Genomic DNA, 20,137 nt, shown 5'->3' with positions numbered 1-20,137 from the left:
CGTCTCCGCTGACGGGGCCGGTCACGTGTGCGTCTCCCCGCCTCCCCTCCCACCCACGCGTAGAACCCGCTCATCCGCCGCCTCGTGGTGGCGACGGACGGAGGCAACCGCAGCAGCTCGGTGGAGCTGTCGGTGAGCATCACCAACCTGCGCAACCAGCCGCCTCGCTGGCACAGCGACCGCTACGACATCACCGTGCCCGAGAACACGACGCGCGACACCGTTATCCTGGTGCGCGCACGAACACACGCATTCACGCGCGCGCACACGTAACGCGCACAGCAATACATGCACATAGCTGTACACAGTGCGTTTAAATGCAACTGCATCGCAAGACACTTTATACAATTGTAGTGGCTTCAACTGAGTCGCAGACGTAGACTTTGGAGGCAGCGCATTTATTTAGTTCCAGCACACGGGGTAACTTCCCCTTAACAGAATAACACCCGGCTAACTGCACTAGTTACTGCACTAGTTACTACACCAGTTACCACGTAACTGTTACTACGGACCTGGAACCAACAGCATCTGCCCGGGTCCACGTGCTGGAAGACTCGTAGAACGGAGATCGTAGACGAAGGGTTTTTTTCCCAGGATGAACAAACCCGGTCCCTCTCGGGACCCGGCTTCTATTCTCTGCGGCGTGGCCGACTCTGCCCTTAGCCACGCCCACCTTCTAGAACCATCGGGAAGGACCTGGGTCCCAATCACGTGACCCCCCCCTAGCCCCCTCTTGGGGGCCACTCTGTCATCTTAACCGGTCACGTGTCCTCCCGGGTCAACCAGAGTGCCATGGCCTCACACGACCTTCCCCTTTGGTCGGCACACACACCGTGTCCTGTAGGGCCGGCACTGCACTTACAACATGGTGACATCCAGTGATGTCGCTACACAATGAAAAGAACCGCATTAGGTAAGGGTGGGTGGGTGTGGTGGGATTGGGGGGGCAGGGAAACGGGGGGACAGGAGAGGAGAGAGTGACAGCCCAAACCAAAGTGTTCCCAGGGCCAGTGGGTCACGTGGGGGTGCTACCTTGCCGGTAAAATTCGAGTGGGAAGGACGCGGACGCCGTGAGATGACGGGGGTGGGGGGGGGAAACTCTAAAACAAAAATAGTGGAAAGTGTCACTGGGTACGCACCCCATGGCAGCGCATTCCCGTCACGTTCAGCTGTATCTCGGGGATACTGGGGAGGCGAGTGTGATATTTCACGCGCATTGAAACGCACCACCAGATGAGAATATCGCCACAATATATTACGTGTGGATGCGCGATGGAATAAATGATTCACCGTGGTTCCAACGGGCTTTTGGGGGGAGCTGTTCGAGGGCACGGTGGCTAGGAGATGTTAACTACCTCGCCTGGTATGCAGAAGGTCGTGGGTTCGATCCCGACCCTGACACCTGCTGTATATTTAGAGCTTGTGTGGTTGTGTGGATTTTTCTCCGGGTCCTGCGGTTTTTCCCCTCCACATTTAAAATCAACATCTCACGTTCGGAGTATTTGGCTGCTGTAAATATCCACGCGACAAGCCTCTTCGTTGAGCTATCACTTGTGGTAGCCAGATCACGAATCTGAAAAAAGAGACGTACAGTTCAGCGCACTGGCGGAGCCTGTTGGGGGGGGGGGTGGCACGTACCCGCCCCAATTATCCAATCTAAATCCCTAATTTCGATCAGATCATTGGGGTTTATTAGTAATAAATCGGCATTTGCGACCCGCACTGCCACTGTGAAGCATATTATTACGTGCCAGGGACTCTATGAGATGATAGGACAATAGTCTGAGTCCATAATTGGCAATAAGTAACGGCAAAGCGGTTATAAGTGACTCAAAATTGTGCGCAGTTGCGTATACAGTACAGCGAGCTCGATGCCGATCACACGACGCTGTTCGAATTCGACCCTCGATCGATGGCTGCGTCATCGCCGCACATGCGTCGAATAAAAAGCAAGGGACAAGTCCTTATTTACTAACAACTCCTCTATCATTTTTCATTGCTGGAGGGGTTGCCCCCCCCGTACCTGAAAATCCTGGCTCTGCCATTGGCTCAGCGGGCGTTGTACCTGATAAAATAAAATAGTTTAGTTTACAGTCACCCTGGAACAGTCTCGGTGTGTGGTCGTGAGCCCTTGATGAGCGAGAACCTCTCCCCCGGGGCCTCCACGCCACCGCTCTCTCCGTGGGGCCGCGCGCAGACGCTGAAGGCGAGCTCGCAGCTGGGCGACCCGCGGGTCACCTACACCCTGGAGGAGGGCGGCCCCACCGCCCTGTTCTACCTGAGCCCCAACCGCGCCGACGGCTCCGCCTCGCTGCTGCTCGCCGAGCCCCTCGACTACGAAGCCGCCCCGCGCCTCTCGCTCCGGATTCGGGCCCAGAACGTGGCCGCGGTGCCGCTGGCCGCCTTCGCCAGCGTCTACGTCTCCGTCACCGGTCGGTGCTCGCTCGTTCGCTCGACCGCTCGCTCGTTCGCTCGTTCATTCGCTCCAACGTTCGTTCGCTCGACCGCTCGGCCTTCCTCGCTCGCCAAAGTCACCCGGAGCCAGGGGTGCACGTGATGGCTGCGCCACATCGAAAAGCACCCACATGTTCAGTTCTCTTGAGTTACGTGGCCGGATGCAATGTGGCAGGTTTGTTGTGCAGTCATTGGTGGCCAGGCTGAGAACATTAATTGACTAAACTTAACAACCCAATTTAATCACAAGCCAGTCTATTGTGTGAATTCATGTTTTTTCTGTGCGAGCCTATGGGGTTTCTGTGCGAGTCTCTGGGGTTTCTGTGCGAGTCTGCGGGTCTCTATGTCAGTTAACGGGCGACTCTACTGAGACAAGTCGCCTTGCAACTCTTCTTTGAGACAGCTGTAGAATGAGGCAAAGAGGAAGCGACATCAATGCGTGGGGTGGCGTCAACAGCAACCGGCCACGTTGACCTCGTAGTCTCTCAGATGTCTGGCTGTGGCCCTCACGACCTCCCGACCATGAGGTCAATACGTGGGTGACCGTTACATCGTCCTGACCTCCACGTCTGCGTAATGAGCCGCGATGACCTCTTGACCCTGGCCGTTGTCGCCCGTGTCCGCCACGCTCAGACGTCAACGACAACGTCCCCTTCTTCACGGCGCCCAGCTACGAGGCCTCGGTGCCCGAGGGCGCCAGCGTGGGCACGTTCGTGACGCAGGTGTCCGCCACCGACCTCGACTCGGGCGAGCACGGCAAGGTGACGTCGTCATCGTCGTCGTCGGTAGCGGCGTCGTCATCTCTTCTCTGTGGCCCATCCTGCTACTGCTACTCCCTGCCCCTGTCCCCTAGCTACGATCTGGCTGAGCCCAACCCCTACCCATATTACTACTGCTATCACTACCCCTATCACTACCCCTGTCACTAACCCTATCACTACCCCTGTCACTAACCCTATCACTACCCCTATCACTACCCTTATCACTACTCCTATCACTACCCCTATCAATACCCCTATCGCTACCCCTATCACTACCCCTACCACTACCCCTATCACTACCCCTATCACTACCCTTATCACTACTCCTATCACTACCCCTATCACTACCCCTACCACTACCACTACCCCTATCACTACCCCTATCGCGACCCCTATCACTACCCCTATCACTACTCCTATCACTACCCCTATCACTACCCCTATCACTACCCCATCCCCTATCGCTACCCCTATCACTACCCCTATCACTACCCCTTTAACTAACTCTACCCCTATCACTACTCCATCCCCGATCGCTACCCCTATCACTACCCCTATCACTACCCCTTTAACTAACCCTACCCCTGTCACTACCCCATCCCCTATTGCTACCCATATCACTACCCGTATCGCTATCACTACCCCTATCACGACCCCAACCCCTATCACTACCCCTCCCTAACCTCTCCCACCTATTCTCCTATCACCATAACTACACCACCACATTTAATAACAATCCCACTCTAATCTCAACCACTGTCATTTTACGTGCAATTTCATAATTACTCTAAAAGCGCTTTTGAATAAGGCGCAATACAAATCCTTATTCGATAAGATAAGACCAATATCATCATCGTCATCTTCATCATCATAAAATTACTCGATAAAGATTCATAACAGAGGTTTGTTGAGTTAGATTGCGTTTATATATATAAATGTGTCGTTAAACCCGCCACCCACCCGACACAGCCAATTGGTAAGGTTTGTCACATACACAAAATACGGCAACTCGTTACTAGTACAGCACTAACCGGTGTGTGTTGGAGAGTAAACCCACGACATTCACAATTCGGTCATTATGACCAGCATTGTCAGGCGGGCAGCCAGAATTGTGGAGACATCATCCACCTTCTGCTGCTGCTGCTTCGGCCATTGGCACTGCAACGCAGCAGCAACTGTCGCCCCCTACCGGCAGACGGGGTCTGAACAACCGCCAGTTGCTGTCCATGGTGCTAACTCTAGATTTGAAGCTTTCGTGACTGCAAGGATTCATACTCTTAGGTTTTTTCGGTAAAGTCACGTAGGTAAAAAAAAGAAATATTAATCGAAATAAAATAATAAATCACGACGTTTCGGAGGCAACACAAGTCTCCGTCATCAGGTGGGACCGTCACAGCTGAATCACTTAATACAGTAAATTCAGCTGTGATGGTCCCACCTGATGACGGAGACTTGTGTTGCCTCCGAAACGTCGTGATTTATCATTTTATTTCCATTTTTTTATTTCATTTTTATTTTTTACCTACGTGACTTTACCGAAAAAAAACCTAAGAGTACGTGGTGCTAACGTTAAGAAAAAACCGCCACTTTTTTTCAAATTTTCCTGCTGTGGTTTTCACACCTGATGATGATTGCTTGTGTTGCAATCGAGACGTCGTGAGAATTGTATTGTTTTATTTTTATTATTTTATTATTTCCCTTCTACGCGACTTTACCGAAAGAAGCAAGAATATGAGACCGGGTTCTGTTCGCAGGCCGCGCGCCGAGTGGACCTCGTGCCGCCCGCACGCGGACAGCTCTGAGAGACGTTCGCTGTTCGAATCTGGCAGGCCGCCCCGAGTTAATACCACGATGCGTATTGACCGCGAAGCACAACGCTCGCTCTGATGTTCACGGTGGACGTTTTAAAATAAAAAATCCCGTGACATAATATGAAGAAGCGTAAGAGATGCCCTCATGGCATCCAATTTGACAGATTCGAAAATTTTACACCGAAATAATTCAATTGCAATTACGAATTGCCCCCCGTATTGGCAGGCTAATGGCATGTGCTGAGTCAACTTGTGCTCACAGGGACAGCTGCCGCTGGGGGTGCCCCTTTAAACGTGTTGCGACAAGATGCAAGGGGCTTTGAGATGATCCGGCAAATATGGTGCATTATCATTGTCACCATCATCAGCAGCGCTTATTAGTATAGCCGCAAGGGACTGGGATTGACATCGTGATCATAATGATGCTACTGATCTATTGGTGATAATAACGATTATCTTAATAGAGTTAATTTTAATCTTACTTATCCTATTGTCGATGATTGATTGTGATGGTAATGATGCTGATGACGATGGTGATCCGAATGGTGATAATGCTGTTGATGCACGGTGATGTTGGTGACTATCATGATGATGATACCATTTGTTTTTTTTACACCGGAAGTATTTTATTCAAAGTAACAAAAATAACCAGGGGGAAGGTTGAGCGTACGGTCAGACAGGGTTCAATGGGTGAATGCGAGGGCTGAAGCGAAACGGATTATCCGGTGCTAATTTTTGGTGGCACCGTTCCGAATGCCGGCGACGGATGTTGACGATGGCGGCGGCCGCAGGTGAGCTACTCGCTGCTGAAGGACGCGAGCGGCGATCACCGCTTCTTCTCGGTGGACGAGGGCAGCGGCGCGGTGTTCACACGCGCCGTGTTCGACCGCGAGAGCAAGAGCTCCTACGTGGTGGAGGTGCAGTCGCGCGACGGGACGGAGAGCGCGCGCACGGGCAGACGCGCGCAGCCAAACACAGGTGAGCCACGCACGCGCACACACACACACACGCACGCACACATGCGCACACACGCACACATGCGCGCACACGCACACACACACACGTGCACACACACACACGTTCACACACACACATGCGCACACACGCACACATGTGCGCACACACACACAAGCGCGCACACACACGTGCACACACGCACACGCGCACCCACACACACACGCACCCACACGCGCACACACACAAACGCGCACGCACGCACACAAACGCACACACACACACAAAGACCTCCTGTATACTCATACTCGTTGGTCCTTTCGATAAAGTCACGTAAGTGAAAAAATAAAATTAAAATAAATAAATTAAATCACGACGTTTCGGGCGCAACACAAGCACCCGTCATCAGGTGGGACAACCACAGCAAGAAAACAATTTCTGAAGTGGTCTAGAGAGCTGCTGCGAAACAAGAGGTTATATACCCAGTAAGAGAGGGGGGGGGGGGGAGGAGCCAGGGAGGGGCGGCAGGGGGGGGGGGTGCGTGGGGCGGGAGGAATGGTGAGGCTGTGCTGTTAGCGACCACTTATGAAGGCCAGAACGGCTCACGAGGGGGTGGGTGGCCAGCACCACGCCCGGCCGCCTTTGTCTGCCCAGTGGCGATTTTTTACGCAGCGCATCAGGTGCTCATTGGAGGCTGAGTCGACCTAGGGGAGGCCCAGGACCGGTTCAGATAATCGTCGCTGGTGTTGGCCGTGAGCGGGAATCGAACTCAGGTCGCCAGTTTCCTAGCGCAGCGTAGCAAACTGCTACACCACCACACACACACACGCATGCACACACACGCATGCACACAGACACACACACGCATGCACACGCATGCACACACACACACACGCATGCACACACACACGCATGCACACACACGCATGCACACACACGCATGCACACACACGCACACACGCATGCACACACACGCACACACGCATGCACACACACACATGCACACACACGCATGCACACACATGCACACACGCATACACACACACACGCATGCACACACACGCATGCACACACACGCATGCACACACACGCACACACGCATGCACACACACGCACACGCATGCACACACACACATGCACACACACGCATGCACACACATGCACACACGCATGCACACACACGCACACACGCATGCACACACACACACACGCATGCACACATACACGCATGCACACACACGCATACACACACACGCATGCACGCAGACATACACACGCATGCACACAGACACACACGCATGTACACACACGCCCGCACACAGACACACACGGGCTGGGTCAGGGGACTGTCGGAGTTTCAGAGCCATGCTGAGGTATGGGGTGGTTAGGCTCAATGCCCCAACCTGCGGGGATCTGCCATCGGTGGTGGGGGGAGCTTATATATGGGGGGGGGGGTCCTGGTGGAAGGGGGGGGAAGGAACACTCTATAAATCATAAAACGTGGGCAATTTATAACTGCTTCAGCACAACCGGTAGTCTTGTGGCTGAAGAGCGACCCAGTTCGCGTTTTAACCGGCATCAGGACCGGTTTCAGATAATCATCACTGGTGTAAACATCACCACTGGAGAGACAAAGGTGGCCGGGCATGGTGCTGGCCACCCACCCCCTCGCGTACCTTTCCAGCCTTCATAGGTGCTACTCACTAACAGCATTGCCCCAACAGTCTGTCAAGGCTATACGGGGGATCTGTCTTTGCGTGCGCGTGTCAGACTCGGTGTACGTGCGCGTCGTCATCAGCGACGTGAACGACAACGTCCCCACCTTCGAGCGGGAGCTCTACGAGGTGACGCTGGACGAGGACGTGGAGGTGGGGACCATCGTCGCCACCCTCGTCGCGGTCGACGGAGACGAAGGTGAGGTCCGCCTCGTCGTCGTCATCGACGTCAATTTCAATAGCGCCATCATCGTCACCGTAGTCATCAATGTTAATATCATGGGCAACGCTTGCTGTGTCTTTAACGTCCACTGTGAGCGAAGCAAATGGCGCGTGGCCATCTGTGAAACTACTGGATGTCTGTGATAAAGAGCTTCATAGCTCATCGGATTCCTCCAGTAAAAATACAATAACACATTCCTGCGGAGGGAGCTGGTAGGAACTTGCTCGTCAACGGCCGTGGTCAACGGCGGCGTGGTGTATTCCGCAAATATGGCCGACTGTGAGGGCGGGCACAAGCCGGCGTGAGTAGGTTAAACGTTGAGTTTTATAAGGGCACCACGGGGTGACCAGCCCCTCCCCACCCAGCCCCACCCCTCCCACCCCCCACCCAGCCCCACCCTCCCCACCCAGCCCCTCCCCACCCTCCCCTCTCCACCCAGCCCCACCCTTCCCATTTTTGGATGCACGACGGACGGACGGACACAATAATCTCCTGTGGGCTGGTGGAACCAGGTGGTTCCTACCAGTATTATTATACTGATACTGAACACAGCCGCGGTATTAAACAGGGCGGCCACTGGATTCGAACGGTGAATGCGCCGACGCTGCGCCGTGGTGTCACCGCATCTCTCCGGCATTGTAAAACGGCTACGAGTGGGTTGAGCCAGCGGTCGTTGTCAAATGGAGAAGAATGTGAAATGTGGAATCTCCACCACTGGTAACTTCTTACGAACTAAACCACCACCTTGAACGTGCCCCGATCTCGGGGTTGAGTCTGGTTGAGGAGTCTGGTTCGTACCCGGACGTGGGACTGCCAGACATTAGCATGTCATTGTCAACTGAAACTATTAGACATCTCCACCATTGGAACCTTATTTGCCAGTAAAACATATGATAATTGGTTTTTTACCCTTCTATCTGGCAGCAAAATTGACACCTTTTTTTTTACAAGGAGTCATATTTGCATAGACCACAATACCTGCAGTGCATATATTATCAGAGTTATGTTTTTTGTTTGCATTATGGCTGCAGGTATTGTGGTCTATGCAAACATGACTCCTTGTAAAAAAAAGGTGTCAGTTTTGTTGCCAGATAGAAGGGTAAAAATACAATAATCATATTAGACATCTGTCAGAAAGAGCTTTATTGCTCATCGGATTCCTCCAGCATAAAAAAATATTCGGATTCCTTTGTCGGCTCGGCTTGCGTCCCGAGTGCATGGCGGCGGAAACTCCTTTTCTCGCGCAACCGGCCACGCGCCGCGGCGATTTCACCGGCGGCCGGCCGCACCGTCTCGCGCAGGCGCCGACGGCCTCCTGCGCTACCGCATCGTGTCGGGCAACGAGGACGGCGCCTTCGAGTTGCGCGCCGAGACGGGGGCCCTCGCCGTGGCGCGCCCACTGGACTACGAGCGGGCGGCGCGCTACGCGCTGCGCGTGGCCGCCTCCGACGGCCGCTGGGAGGGCCACGCGACCGTGGCGGCGGCGCTGCGCAACCTCAACGACGAGGCGCCGGTGTTCGCCAGCGCCGAGTACCGCATCCGCATCGCTGAGGGGCTGCCAAGCGACGCCCCCGTGCTGCTCCTGCAGGTGCATCTTTTTGTATTTTTATATTTTTGTCATTGCTTTGATCGTTTCATTATTTGTCGTCGTGATTGTTTAAACTGTTAAACTATTTTTTTTAATGCCGGGTAAGGACCCTGCTGAGCTTTTTAGCTCTTTTTTGGTTTACCAAGGAAAGCCTCTCAAGACTGCTTTGCAGGAGGGTCCTGCCGAGTTTTCACGGAAGCGGTGTGGTGTGTACTTGTGTAGTACGTACATTGAACTTCTCTCGCACCATATGTAGCCAACCGTGCAGGGGAAGGACAACAAACCAGCTTGCTGCTGCTGTGTGATTCCAATCGGGAATTTTACAGGGAGTTTCTCAGCATTGGCGAAGTTTTGGCCCGACACCTGCTCACATTGTTCCAAAACCAGACGACCCGGTGGGCCCTGCTTCAAAGCAGGGGGAGAAAATACAAACACCACACAGCAACGTGCCCACGTCGGAAACTGAACCGAGGCCCTTGTTCCTGCGAGGCACGAGTGGTACCACTGCGTCCGCTGACAGTCGTGGCTGTAAGGGGCTTTGCTGTTGTGGCGGTGGGTGGGTTGGTTGGTGGGTGGGTTGGTTGGTGGGCCCAGTACAAAGAGCGAGCAATAAAAAGAGAAGGGGCCACAGGAATTCCGCGGACAGAAGCCCAAAACGCGATGCTCATGGGTCAAGGGGAAAGGGTGAGAGACGAGCTCGCTCGCCTACTAGCGTAGGGACTACGAGCGGGAGCACGGCAAGGGGAAAAGGAACAATAGTGAAGGGAGAAGAGAGTTCATATGAATCCTGAAGAGCAGTGATTACATTGAGTCCAACCGTTGGGTGGTGCATGGAACGTCCGTCCCCACCCCACATCTCCTTTTATGAGGCCACGTGGGAGCCATGTGGCAGTTTGGTCGTGTCGGTACAGTTCTCGGTGGTGAATATGATGTCTTTAAAGATAGCGGTGCTACTACGCCTCCGAAAATAAAATGAATGTAGAGCCGCTTGCGCATTCCGGACCCCACCCTGCGACTTGCAGATGTCTTGAAATGGGAGCGGATTAACGCCTTCCTTTGCGTTTTGCCCATCGCTCCTTGCAGGTGTCTGCCCACGATCCCGACCGCCCGTCATCACCACCGCCGTCATCGCCGGCAGCGGCGGCGGCGGGCGTGCGGTACTCGCTGCGTGGCCAAGGCGCCGGCACACACTTCTCGGTGGACGCGGTGACGGGGGAGCTGTGGGCGCGGGCTCCGCTGGACCGGGAGGAGCGCCCGGCGTGGCGTCTGCTCGCCGTGGCCACCGACGAGGACGGCGCCGGCCTCTCGGGCTTCGCCGATGTCGTGGTCGCCGTCGACGACGTCAACGACAATGCGCCGGCCTTCGTCTGCGCCGGCGACGAACGAGGAGGCGAAGGAGGAGCCCGGAGCGATAACGGCGAAGGCCGCGAAGGAGCAGGATGGCACTACCACCACCACCACCACCACGACGACGATGGTGATGGCAGCGACGGCGGTGATGGAAACCGAAACAGCGATGGGAGCACGATTGCTGGGAAAACGAAGGCCGGCATCCTGGGTCATGATTCAGCTACTGGTGGTGCTGGTTTGGGCACAATCGGTCTTGGTGGTGGTGGCATTGGTACTGGCAGCGGAGGTGGTGGTGGTAAAGTGGGCGGCAGTGTTGGTATTGCTGGCAGCGGTAAAATCGGTAGCATCGGTGTGGCCGGTGGCAGTAATGTTGGTGATACTGGGCCTGGCGTGAGCGGTGGTCATCTCGGCACTAAAGGCGGTGCTGATCTTGGTAGAGGCCACCTCAGTCGTGGTACCGGCACCGGCATTGGCGGTGAAGGTCCTGCGTCGCGCTCCCTCGCCGCTCCCCCTTCCGCCGACACTACAACCTCCTCCGGGCCGTCCGGCTGCCTCGTGGGCGAGGTGCTGGAGAACGCCGCTCCTGGCACGGCCGTGATGCAGGTGCTGGCCGTCGACCCCGACGACCCGGCCGCCGGCGGCAACGCGGCCGTGCGCTACCGCATCGTCGGTGGCGACGCCCCGCGGCTGTTCCGCGTCGACCCGGCCACCGGCACGGTTCGCACGGCGGCGGTCCAGGGCGGCGCCGACGGCACGGAGTCGGCGCTCGACCGCGAAGTCCTCGGCTCGCCCCTCCTGCTGCTGCTGGAGGCCGCGGACGGCGGGGGCCTCTCCGCCACGGCCACCGCCACCGTGGCGATCGTCGACGTCAACGACAACGCCCCCCGCTTCCTCGTGCCGCCCGGCGGCGTCTACCGCTGCCGCGTGCCGGAGGGCACCCAGGTGGGCGGTGTGGCCCTGACCCCGACCCCTGCACAAATCCCCTACCCCCAAACCCCTACCTCAAACCCCGACCCCCAAACCCTTGCCCTAGAAAGTCCTGGCTCGAACCCCTTGCTCAAGAGTCGGGCAACCAAATTAATAAGAAGAGCCTCAATATGTCCGCAATGCATGTGGTCAAAACGAGACGGTGGTCCTTCATCAACAACGTCACGAGGCAGTCCTTAAAAAGCCGCATGCGGCTCCAGAGCTGCACGTTGCCGACCCCTGGTCTATTGACAACTAATTTCTTTAGAACTGCTTGTTGTGTTTAGTTTGTTGTCCTTCACTAGCACCTCCAGATAGCATGGTTGGCTACGTACGGTACAAAAGAAGTTCAACTTACATTAGTCGTGGCCCTAACCGCTAACCCTAACCTGACCACAAACCCCTACCCAAACGCCTGCCCTACGTAATCCCTACCCCTAAACCTCACATCCTATACCTAACCCCCATAATCCCTCCGCTTTCCCCCTAACGCTGAGTCCACCTTACCCCCCTACCTCCACGCTGCGTGGGCGCAGGTGGGCACCGTGATCGCGACCGTGTCGGCGTGGGACGGCGACGCGGGCGACAACGCCCTGGTCTCCTTCTCGGTGGAGGGCGGCGACGTGGCCGGCGCGGGCCGCACCTTCTCGGTGGAGTCGGACCGGGCGGCGCGCGTGGGCACCGTGCGCCTCGCGCGGCCCCTCGACTACGAGCGGCCGCGCGAGCGCCGCTTCAACGTGACGCTGGCGGCGCGCGACCCCGACCACGGCGACCGCGCGTCGCTGCTCGTCGAGGTGCTCGACGACAACGACAACGCGCCGCTCTTCTCGCGCCAGCTCTACGAGGCGTCGCCCGTCTCCGAGGCCGCCGAGCCGGGCCACCCGGTCGCCAGCGTCTCGGCCTCCGACGCCGACTCCGGCGCCAACGGGGAGGTGTCCTACTCTCTGGCGCCCCGCGGCGGCGACGGCAACGGAGCAGGAGGGACGGCGCCGCCGTTCGACGTGCACCCGCACCTCGGGCTGGTGTCGCTCCGCGGGCGCCTCGACCGGGAGTCGAGCGAGCGCCACCTGCTGCTGGTGCTGGCGACGGACGGCGGGAGCCCGCCGCGGACCGGCACCGCCACGCTGCTGGTGCCCGTGCTCGACGTGAACGACAACGCCCCCGAGCCGGAGAGCGAGTACCGGCCCGTGGTGTTCGAGAACGGCCCGGCGCCGGCGGACGTGCGCGCCAACGCCACGTCGCTGGCGCTGCGCTTCGTGGACCGCGACGGCGCGGGCGGCAATGGCGCCGTGGCGTCGCTGCGGCTCGCGGAGGCGTCGGCGAGCGCCGGCGACTTTGCGCTGCGGGACGCCGGGGATGGCTCGGCGGTGCTGATGGCGCTGCGGGCGTTCGACCGCGAGGCCGGCAAGCGGCTGCTCGTGGCCGTGGTGGCGACCGACGGCGGAGAGCCGCCGCGCAGCGCCACCGCCACGCTCACGGTGACCGTCGGGGACCGCAACGACAACCCTCACCAGCCTGGCAGCACGGGCATCTACGTGTACAAGTACCGCGGTGAGCGTCTGCCGGCCGCACGCTCGCCAATGGAACCGGCACGCTCACGCTCGTCGACACGTGCCGAAAGATTTAGCCACCTAGAAACCACCCCGCCACAACTCTGCCCCTGATCCTGCTCCTTCTCCTGACCTTGACCCTGACCTTGTCCCTGACCCTGCCACTGCCTCTGACCCCGACCCCGCTACCGTCGCTCACTCCCCGTGCCACTGCCCCCGTGTGCTGCTGCAGGTGCGCTGCCCTCGGGGGAGCTGGGACGAGTGTTTGCCCCAGACCCCGACGACTGGGATAACAAGACGTTCACCTACGAAGGGCAGGAACCCAGGTGAGTTGACCGAGCATGCGATTGTGAGTTCCTTCTCAGGGCCCCCACAGTGTAACGTGCGGTCTGCCACTGCCAGTCGGTCAGTCTCTCTGAATGTTCACGTTCTGAAGGAGCTGCCAGCGCAGGGAGTGGAACGCCGGGAGCCGTACGGCACAACCGCGAAAATCCTACGCTGTGTTCTCTCTCTCTCTCCAATCTAAATCGTCAGCCTGCTGTATATATACACATATATATATTGAGCCTCTTTCGCAATGACCTAGCCAACCGTGCACATCAGAGGTGTGTGAGCAGGACAACAAACTAAATAAAAAAAGTAGTTCTAAAAGGAGTTTTAAATCTAGAATGGAACCAAAACATAGAAGCTGCGTTGGCCTTCATATGTGATTGCTAACAGTCCAATGCCCCGACAGCCTCTGGGCACTTAAACTAAAATAAAAACGATATTTTTATTTTACCAGGTAAGAACCACTGAGCTATTTTGCTCTTTTTTTTCAGAAGCGACCTGGACTCAAATGATAGCTCAACGAAGTGGCATGTTGATTCTAAATGTGGAGGGAGGACCCGGGGAGAACACGCAAACTCTAAATATATGTAGTGGTGGTGCTGACGCGCGCCCGCAGTGAGAGATCACGGGGCGGCGCGGGGTGCGTGGTTGGGCACGCGATGTAGGCGTGGTGTTGACGCGCGCACCGAGAGTGAGAGATTACGGGGTGGCGCGGGGTGCGTGGTTGTGCGCGCTGACACAAGGTGGGAAAGAGGATCGTGGGCAGCGCGCAGTGATTGGTCAACTGGGGTGGGTGCTCTCAGCGATGTCCGCATGAAGGACTATAAAGGGGGACGCGCGGGAGCACTCGAGGAGTTGTTAACCAGTCGAAGACCGAAGACGGAGTTCAAGAGGTAGGCCTTGAGACCCCTAGTCCCGCTGTCCTTGCGAGGGCCGGGGCCCTGTGTGGCTCGGAGGCGAGACTATGGGACCCGTGGTCTGACGTCCATGTGGGCCGAGACTGTGGGACCCAGAGTCGAGACGGACACCCCGGCTGGGTGTATTCCGAGAGGCTACGGGGCGTAAGAGCCCGTGTGGGTGTAGCCGGGGGAACCCCGTGGGTTAAGGCTGGAGTTAGCCACCCGTGTAATATAAGTTGGTGTTAATAAAAGAGTGTGCTACCCGTAAGGTCGTCTCCCGCCAAGTTCCTACATTACATATACAGCAGGCGTCAGGGTCGAACCCACAACCTCCTGGATACCAGGTGAGGTAGTTCACATCTTGCCACTGTGGCGCGTCTGACCGCGTGCGACCGCTCGCTCCGGGCCCAGGTGGTTCTTCCTGGCGCGTGACTCCGGGGCGCTCTCCCTGAAGTTGGCGCCGCCGCCGGGGGAGCACAGCTTCCGCGTGCGTGTGGCCGACGGCGTGTGGCCCGACGCCGTCTCCACGGCGACCGTGCTGGTGGCGGAGCTCCCTGAGGAGGCTCTGGTCCAGGCCGGGTCGCTCAGACTCGCCGGTGAGGCCTTTACCTCCCTCCCATCACCTATCACCTCCCTCCATCACTTCACTCCATCACCTCCCTCTCCATCACTTCATCAACCACCCCCGTCCAGTCACTCATCACCCCCACCAAGTCACCCAGCCACCCATCCCCCCACTTGATAAACTACTGACCAGCCAACTCAGCCACCCACCATCCTGCTCAATGAAATACCCACAAACCCCGTTGCCCACCCGCCCACCCACCCGCCCGCCCGCTCACTCACCGACTCATCCACCCAATCTGAATTTGAAGCTTTCGTGACTGCATACTTTCTAGTTCTTTCGGTAAAGTCACGTAGATAGAAAAAATAATAAAAGAACACAACGTTTCGGTTGCAACACAAGCGTCCGTCATCAGGTGAGAAAGAATGATCTGCTGTTGTGACTTTATATAGGCACGGGAGGGGGGGGAAGGGGGGGTGGTTTCACGACTCTACAAACCCTCCCCTCTCCCCCGTGCCTATATAAAGCCACAACAGCAGATCATTATTTCTCACCTGATGACGGACGCTTGTGTTGCGACCGAAACGTCTTCTTTTATCATCCACCCAACCTCCCAGCCTACCAACTAACCGCCCGCCCACTCGCGCACCCAGCTCAATCATCATTTATTTTCCGGGTCGACTGCTGATGATGCCCCTTACCCCCTGCCCCGTGTGACCCGACCCCTCGCGGCCACAGACACGACCGCCGAAGATTTCCTGTACGACCCACGTGACGGCGTGAGCCGCTACGAGCTCCTGCGTGCCTTCATCTCCTCCGAGGTTTTCGGGCTGCAACGACGACCACCGCCGCCGCCGCAGTCGTCGCCTTTACCGGCGGCGACGGGCGCGAGCGTGCACGTGTTTGCCGTGAGCGACGCGCCGGGCGCGCCGGGCCGCGTGGACGTGTGCTTCGCCGTGCTCGGCGCCGCCAGGACGTACCGCGCCGAGCGGCTCAACGGCAACGTGGCCATGCACAAGGCCAGGGTACGGCCGCCGGGTCTCGTTGCCGCCGCCACCGCCGCTGCCACTGAAACTACATTAATAGATCCGTGGGCGCCGGGTGTCGAGCCATTTGGCAAAGCATTTTGAGATGTGATGATGTGTGCAGCGCGGTAATAAATATTAAATAACGATGACAATGATGATGATTGCGGGGATTGTGATGGCCGTTCGTGGCTCCGGGTTGAGGAGGGCAGCAATGTCCACCCCGGATTTTCAGGTGAAATCATCACAGGTGGAATCATCGAGAAACTGGAATTTGCTCTTCACACAGAGACCCACAGACTCAAATGCATGGGCAGTGGCTTAATCATCAGTGCTTATTCAGAAAGAGATCCGTAGACTCGCATAGAGACCCATAGACTTACATATTTAGCGAATGCTTTTACACTTGACGTTCATACAGTGAGAGCACCAGATATTGCGTATAGACACGTAGGTAAAAAAATAAATATTAATAAAAGTAATAATAGAAATAAAATAAAATAATAAATCACGAAACGTCGTGATTTATTATTTTATTTATTATTTCATTTATATTATTACTTTTATTAATTTTAACTAAACGTCGTGATTTATTATTTTATTTATATTATTACTTTTATAAATTTTAATTTTATTTATTTTTTACCTACGTGACTTTACCAAAAAAACCTAAGAGTATGATTCCTTGCAGTCAAATCTAGAATTGCGTATAGACTTAGAGATACATAGAGACCCATTGAGTAACTGGAGTTTCTTTGTTTTACAAAAAACAATTAATATATTATGCATCACCGGAAGCTAAGCAGAGTTTAGCCTGGTTAGCATTTCGATGGGAGACTGCCTGCTATTACAGGGGGTTGTAGGCTTTGGCTGTGAGGATGGCGGTGCAGGAATGGATTCTTGAATCTATCTGTGCAGAGCTTTGCATGTTATCCTCTCGAAAGTTTGGTGGGTTTTCTAAGGGTACAACGGGGAGAGCAGAGGTCGCAAACGGGTTTTGATTCGGTACCCGTACCCGGCTGGGTACGGGTACCCGGCTGGGTACGGGTACCCGTTCCCTACTCGTACCCGTACCCTACACGAAATGAGTGACAAACGGTTACTCACCAGTGACTCACGGCCTACCCGTACCCGGCCGCACCAGGGTCGCAAACGGCTACCCGTACCCGGCCGGGTACGGGTAGCCGGGTATCGGGTAGGGTACGGGTATCGGGTACCCGGTTGCGACCTCTGGGGGAGAGTGTCTCCTACCGGACCAGACGGGAGAGTTGTCACGTTTGTTGTTGGTCTTGTTGTCTACCGTTGACATCGATGTCGTCAATGTTGTTGTTGTGTGGCCCAGCTGGAAGAGGTTGTGAATGTGTCCGTGGCGAGGGTGGGGGGCCCTGGCCCGTGTCGGACGCCCCCCAACGGCGCCGCCCCCCGCCCCCCGGTCTCGCGCTCCGGGGCCGTCTCAGTTGCTGTGGGAACGGTCGCCGTGGTCACCGACTCCGACCGGGAGGACGAGCGAGACAGTGGACCCGTGTGCCGGAACGGAGGAGTCCCCATCGCACCCTCCACGTCCGCATACGGGTGACGCCCGCTCTCGTTGTCACCCGCTCGCTCGCCCGCCCACTCCCTTGCCTGCTCACTCATTCACCCACCCACTCACTCACTCGCTACCTTGCCCACTCACTCACTCATTCACCCACTCACTCACTCGCTCACTACATTTGTAGGACTCTTACTGACGCGACAACTTCTTTGTCTTTCTCGTTCCTTTTATTTCGCATATAGTTCACATCTCCGACAGCATCGTTCAATGTTCCTCCATTCTCTTCAATGTACAATTCTCCATCAGCCCCACGCGTGGCGAGTGTCATTTCAAGTCCTACACATTCACCACTCACTCACTCATTCACCCACCCATCCACTCGCTCGCTACCTTCACCACTCACTCACTCATTCACCGACTCACTCACTCACCCACCCACTCACTCACTACCTTCACCACTCACTCACTCATTCACCCACTCACTCGCTAACTTGGCCACTCACTCACTCATTCACCCACCCATCCACTCACTCGCTACCTTCACCACTCACTCACTCATTCACCGACTCACTCACTCACCCACCCACCCACTCACTCACCCACTCACTCACTACCTTCACCACTCACTCACTCATTAACCCACTCACTCACTCGTTACCTTGACCACTCACTCACTCATTCACCCACTCACTCACTCGCTCGCTACCTTCACCACTCACTCACTCATTCACCCACCCACCCACTCACTCACTTGCTACCTTCACCACTCACTCACTCATTCACCCACTCACTCACTACCTTAATCACTCACTCACTCAATCACCCACCCACTACCTACACCACTCACTCAATCACCCACTCACTCACTCGCTAACTTGGCCACTCACTCACTCATTCACCCACCCACTCACTCGTTACCTTGACCACTCACTCACTCATTCACCCACTCACTCACTCGCTACCTTCACCACTCACTCACTCATTCACTCATTCACCCACCCACTCACTCACTTGCTACCTTAACCACTCACTCACTCAATCACCCACCCATCCACTCGCTACCTTCACCACTCACTCACTCAATCACCCACTCACTCACTCGCTAACTTGGCCACTCACTCACTCACTCACCCATTCACTACCTTGACCACTCACTCACTCATTCACCCATTCACTCACTCAATCACCCACCCACCCACTCACTCGCTATCTTGACAACTCACTCACTCACTCAATCACCCACCCACTCACTCACTACCTTCACCACTCACTCAATCACCCACTCACTCACTCACCCACCCACTCACTCACTCACTCGCTAACTTGACCACTCACTCACCCACTGCTCACTCACTCCCTCGCTGCCTTGCTGACTCAATAAGTCAGTCACTCGCGCTCACACTTATTCACTCACTCACCCACTCACTCAATCATCCACTTGCTTACCTACTCACTCGTCCCATTCACACACTAACTCACTCCCCTTCTCACTCACTCTCTCACCTACGTATTCAATTGTTTGCCCATTAACTCGCTCATAAACTCACTCCCATACTCTATCACCCTTTCACTCGCCCACATAAAACTCTCCCATATTCAATCTTGATTTATATTCATATTCCCCCCCCTCCATCAGCTGTGAGTGTCCACCGGCTCTGGACGGGCCGCTGTGCGAGCGCACCCAGCGGTGGTGGAACGCCAGCGAGTCCCCGGGGCCCGGCTCGGTGAGCTACGCGTGGTTCCCTCCGCTCCGCCTGGGTCCCACCACCACCGCCACAACCACCGCAACAACCACTGCAGCAACCGCCGCCAGCCTCTCGCTGGAGTTCCTGACAGGCGATCCGGACGGGCTGCTGCTCTACGCCGGACCGCTCGCCGCCCCGGGAGCCAGGGATCGCCGCGACTTCATCGCCATCGGTAGGCAGATCGCGCGGTCCTCCTCCTCGCCCTCCCTCCCAAGGTGCGACGTCCGATGTTTCGTTTCTCTCCTCACGTTGGCAGCTTCTTCAGGAACTTCTGCACGAGCCCCCCCCCCCCCCCCCGGCCGGTTTACGGAGGTGACGGGTCACAGAGCGAAACGTCGGACCGCGTTGAAAATACTTTCGCGCATGCGGTTTTTATTCCCGACAGCGACCCGTCCGTCGGCTTCCACCCCCGCGAATTAAATGTGTACGGAGACAACGGCGCGTACGACACGATGTCGCGTAGCCCTACACACGCACGCACGCACGGCCCATTGAATCATAACGTCGGCTCCTTGCAGAGCTGCGGAAGGGCACCCCGACTCTGAGCATCGACCTGGGAAGTGGAACGCTGCTGCTGAGTGGCAGCGCCGGCACGCGAGGCCTTGCCGACGGGCGGTGGCATCACGCCGAGGTCTCCGTCAGTGGCACGGTGAGCTGCCTGCGCACT

The 20,137-nt window shown here is 56.4% G+C and overlaps 1 protein-coding gene across 1 annotated transcript in view; it reads left to right on the top strand.

Moving 5' to 3' along the window:
* LOC144946730 (neural-cadherin-like) overlaps positions 1–20,137 on the top strand; it is a gene marked incomplete at its 5' end in the record, with an annotated part of 63,906 nt that overhangs the window by 24,049 nt on the left and 19,720 nt on the right. The window contains 14 exons of the mRNA XM_078875860.1: positions 64–231; positions 2,198–2,432; positions 3,088–3,215; positions 5,818–6,004; positions 7,751–7,894; positions 9,220–9,506; positions 10,590–10,879; positions 11,396–11,798; positions 12,359–13,373; positions 13,605–13,698; positions 15,013–15,197; positions 15,905–16,267; positions 19,526–19,642; positions 19,989–20,119. Of these exons, the coding sequence (XP_078731986.1) occupies positions 64–231; positions 2,198–2,432; positions 3,088–3,215; positions 5,818–6,004; positions 7,751–7,894; positions 9,220–9,506; positions 10,590–10,879; positions 11,396–11,798; positions 12,359–13,373; positions 13,605–13,698; positions 15,013–15,197; positions 15,905–16,267; positions 19,526–19,642; positions 19,989–20,119 (3,747 nt within the window). The remainder of the gene's footprint in view (positions 1–63; positions 232–2,197; positions 2,433–3,087; positions 3,216–5,817; positions 6,005–7,750; positions 7,895–9,219; positions 9,507–10,589; positions 10,880–11,395; positions 11,799–12,358; positions 13,374–13,604; positions 13,699–15,012; positions 15,198–15,904; positions 16,268–19,525; positions 19,643–19,988; positions 20,120–20,137) is intronic.

The sequence above is a fragment of the Lampetra fluviatilis genome, chromosome 42, assembly GCF_964198595.1.
Source record: "Lampetra fluviatilis chromosome 42, kcLamFluv1.1, whole genome shotgun sequence".
Lineage (NCBI taxonomy): Eukaryota > Metazoa > Chordata > Hyperoartia > Petromyzontiformes > Petromyzontidae > Lampetra > Lampetra fluviatilis.
Note: the sequence above shows the minus strand (reverse complement) of the source record. Positions and strands in the feature narration are given on the sequence as shown.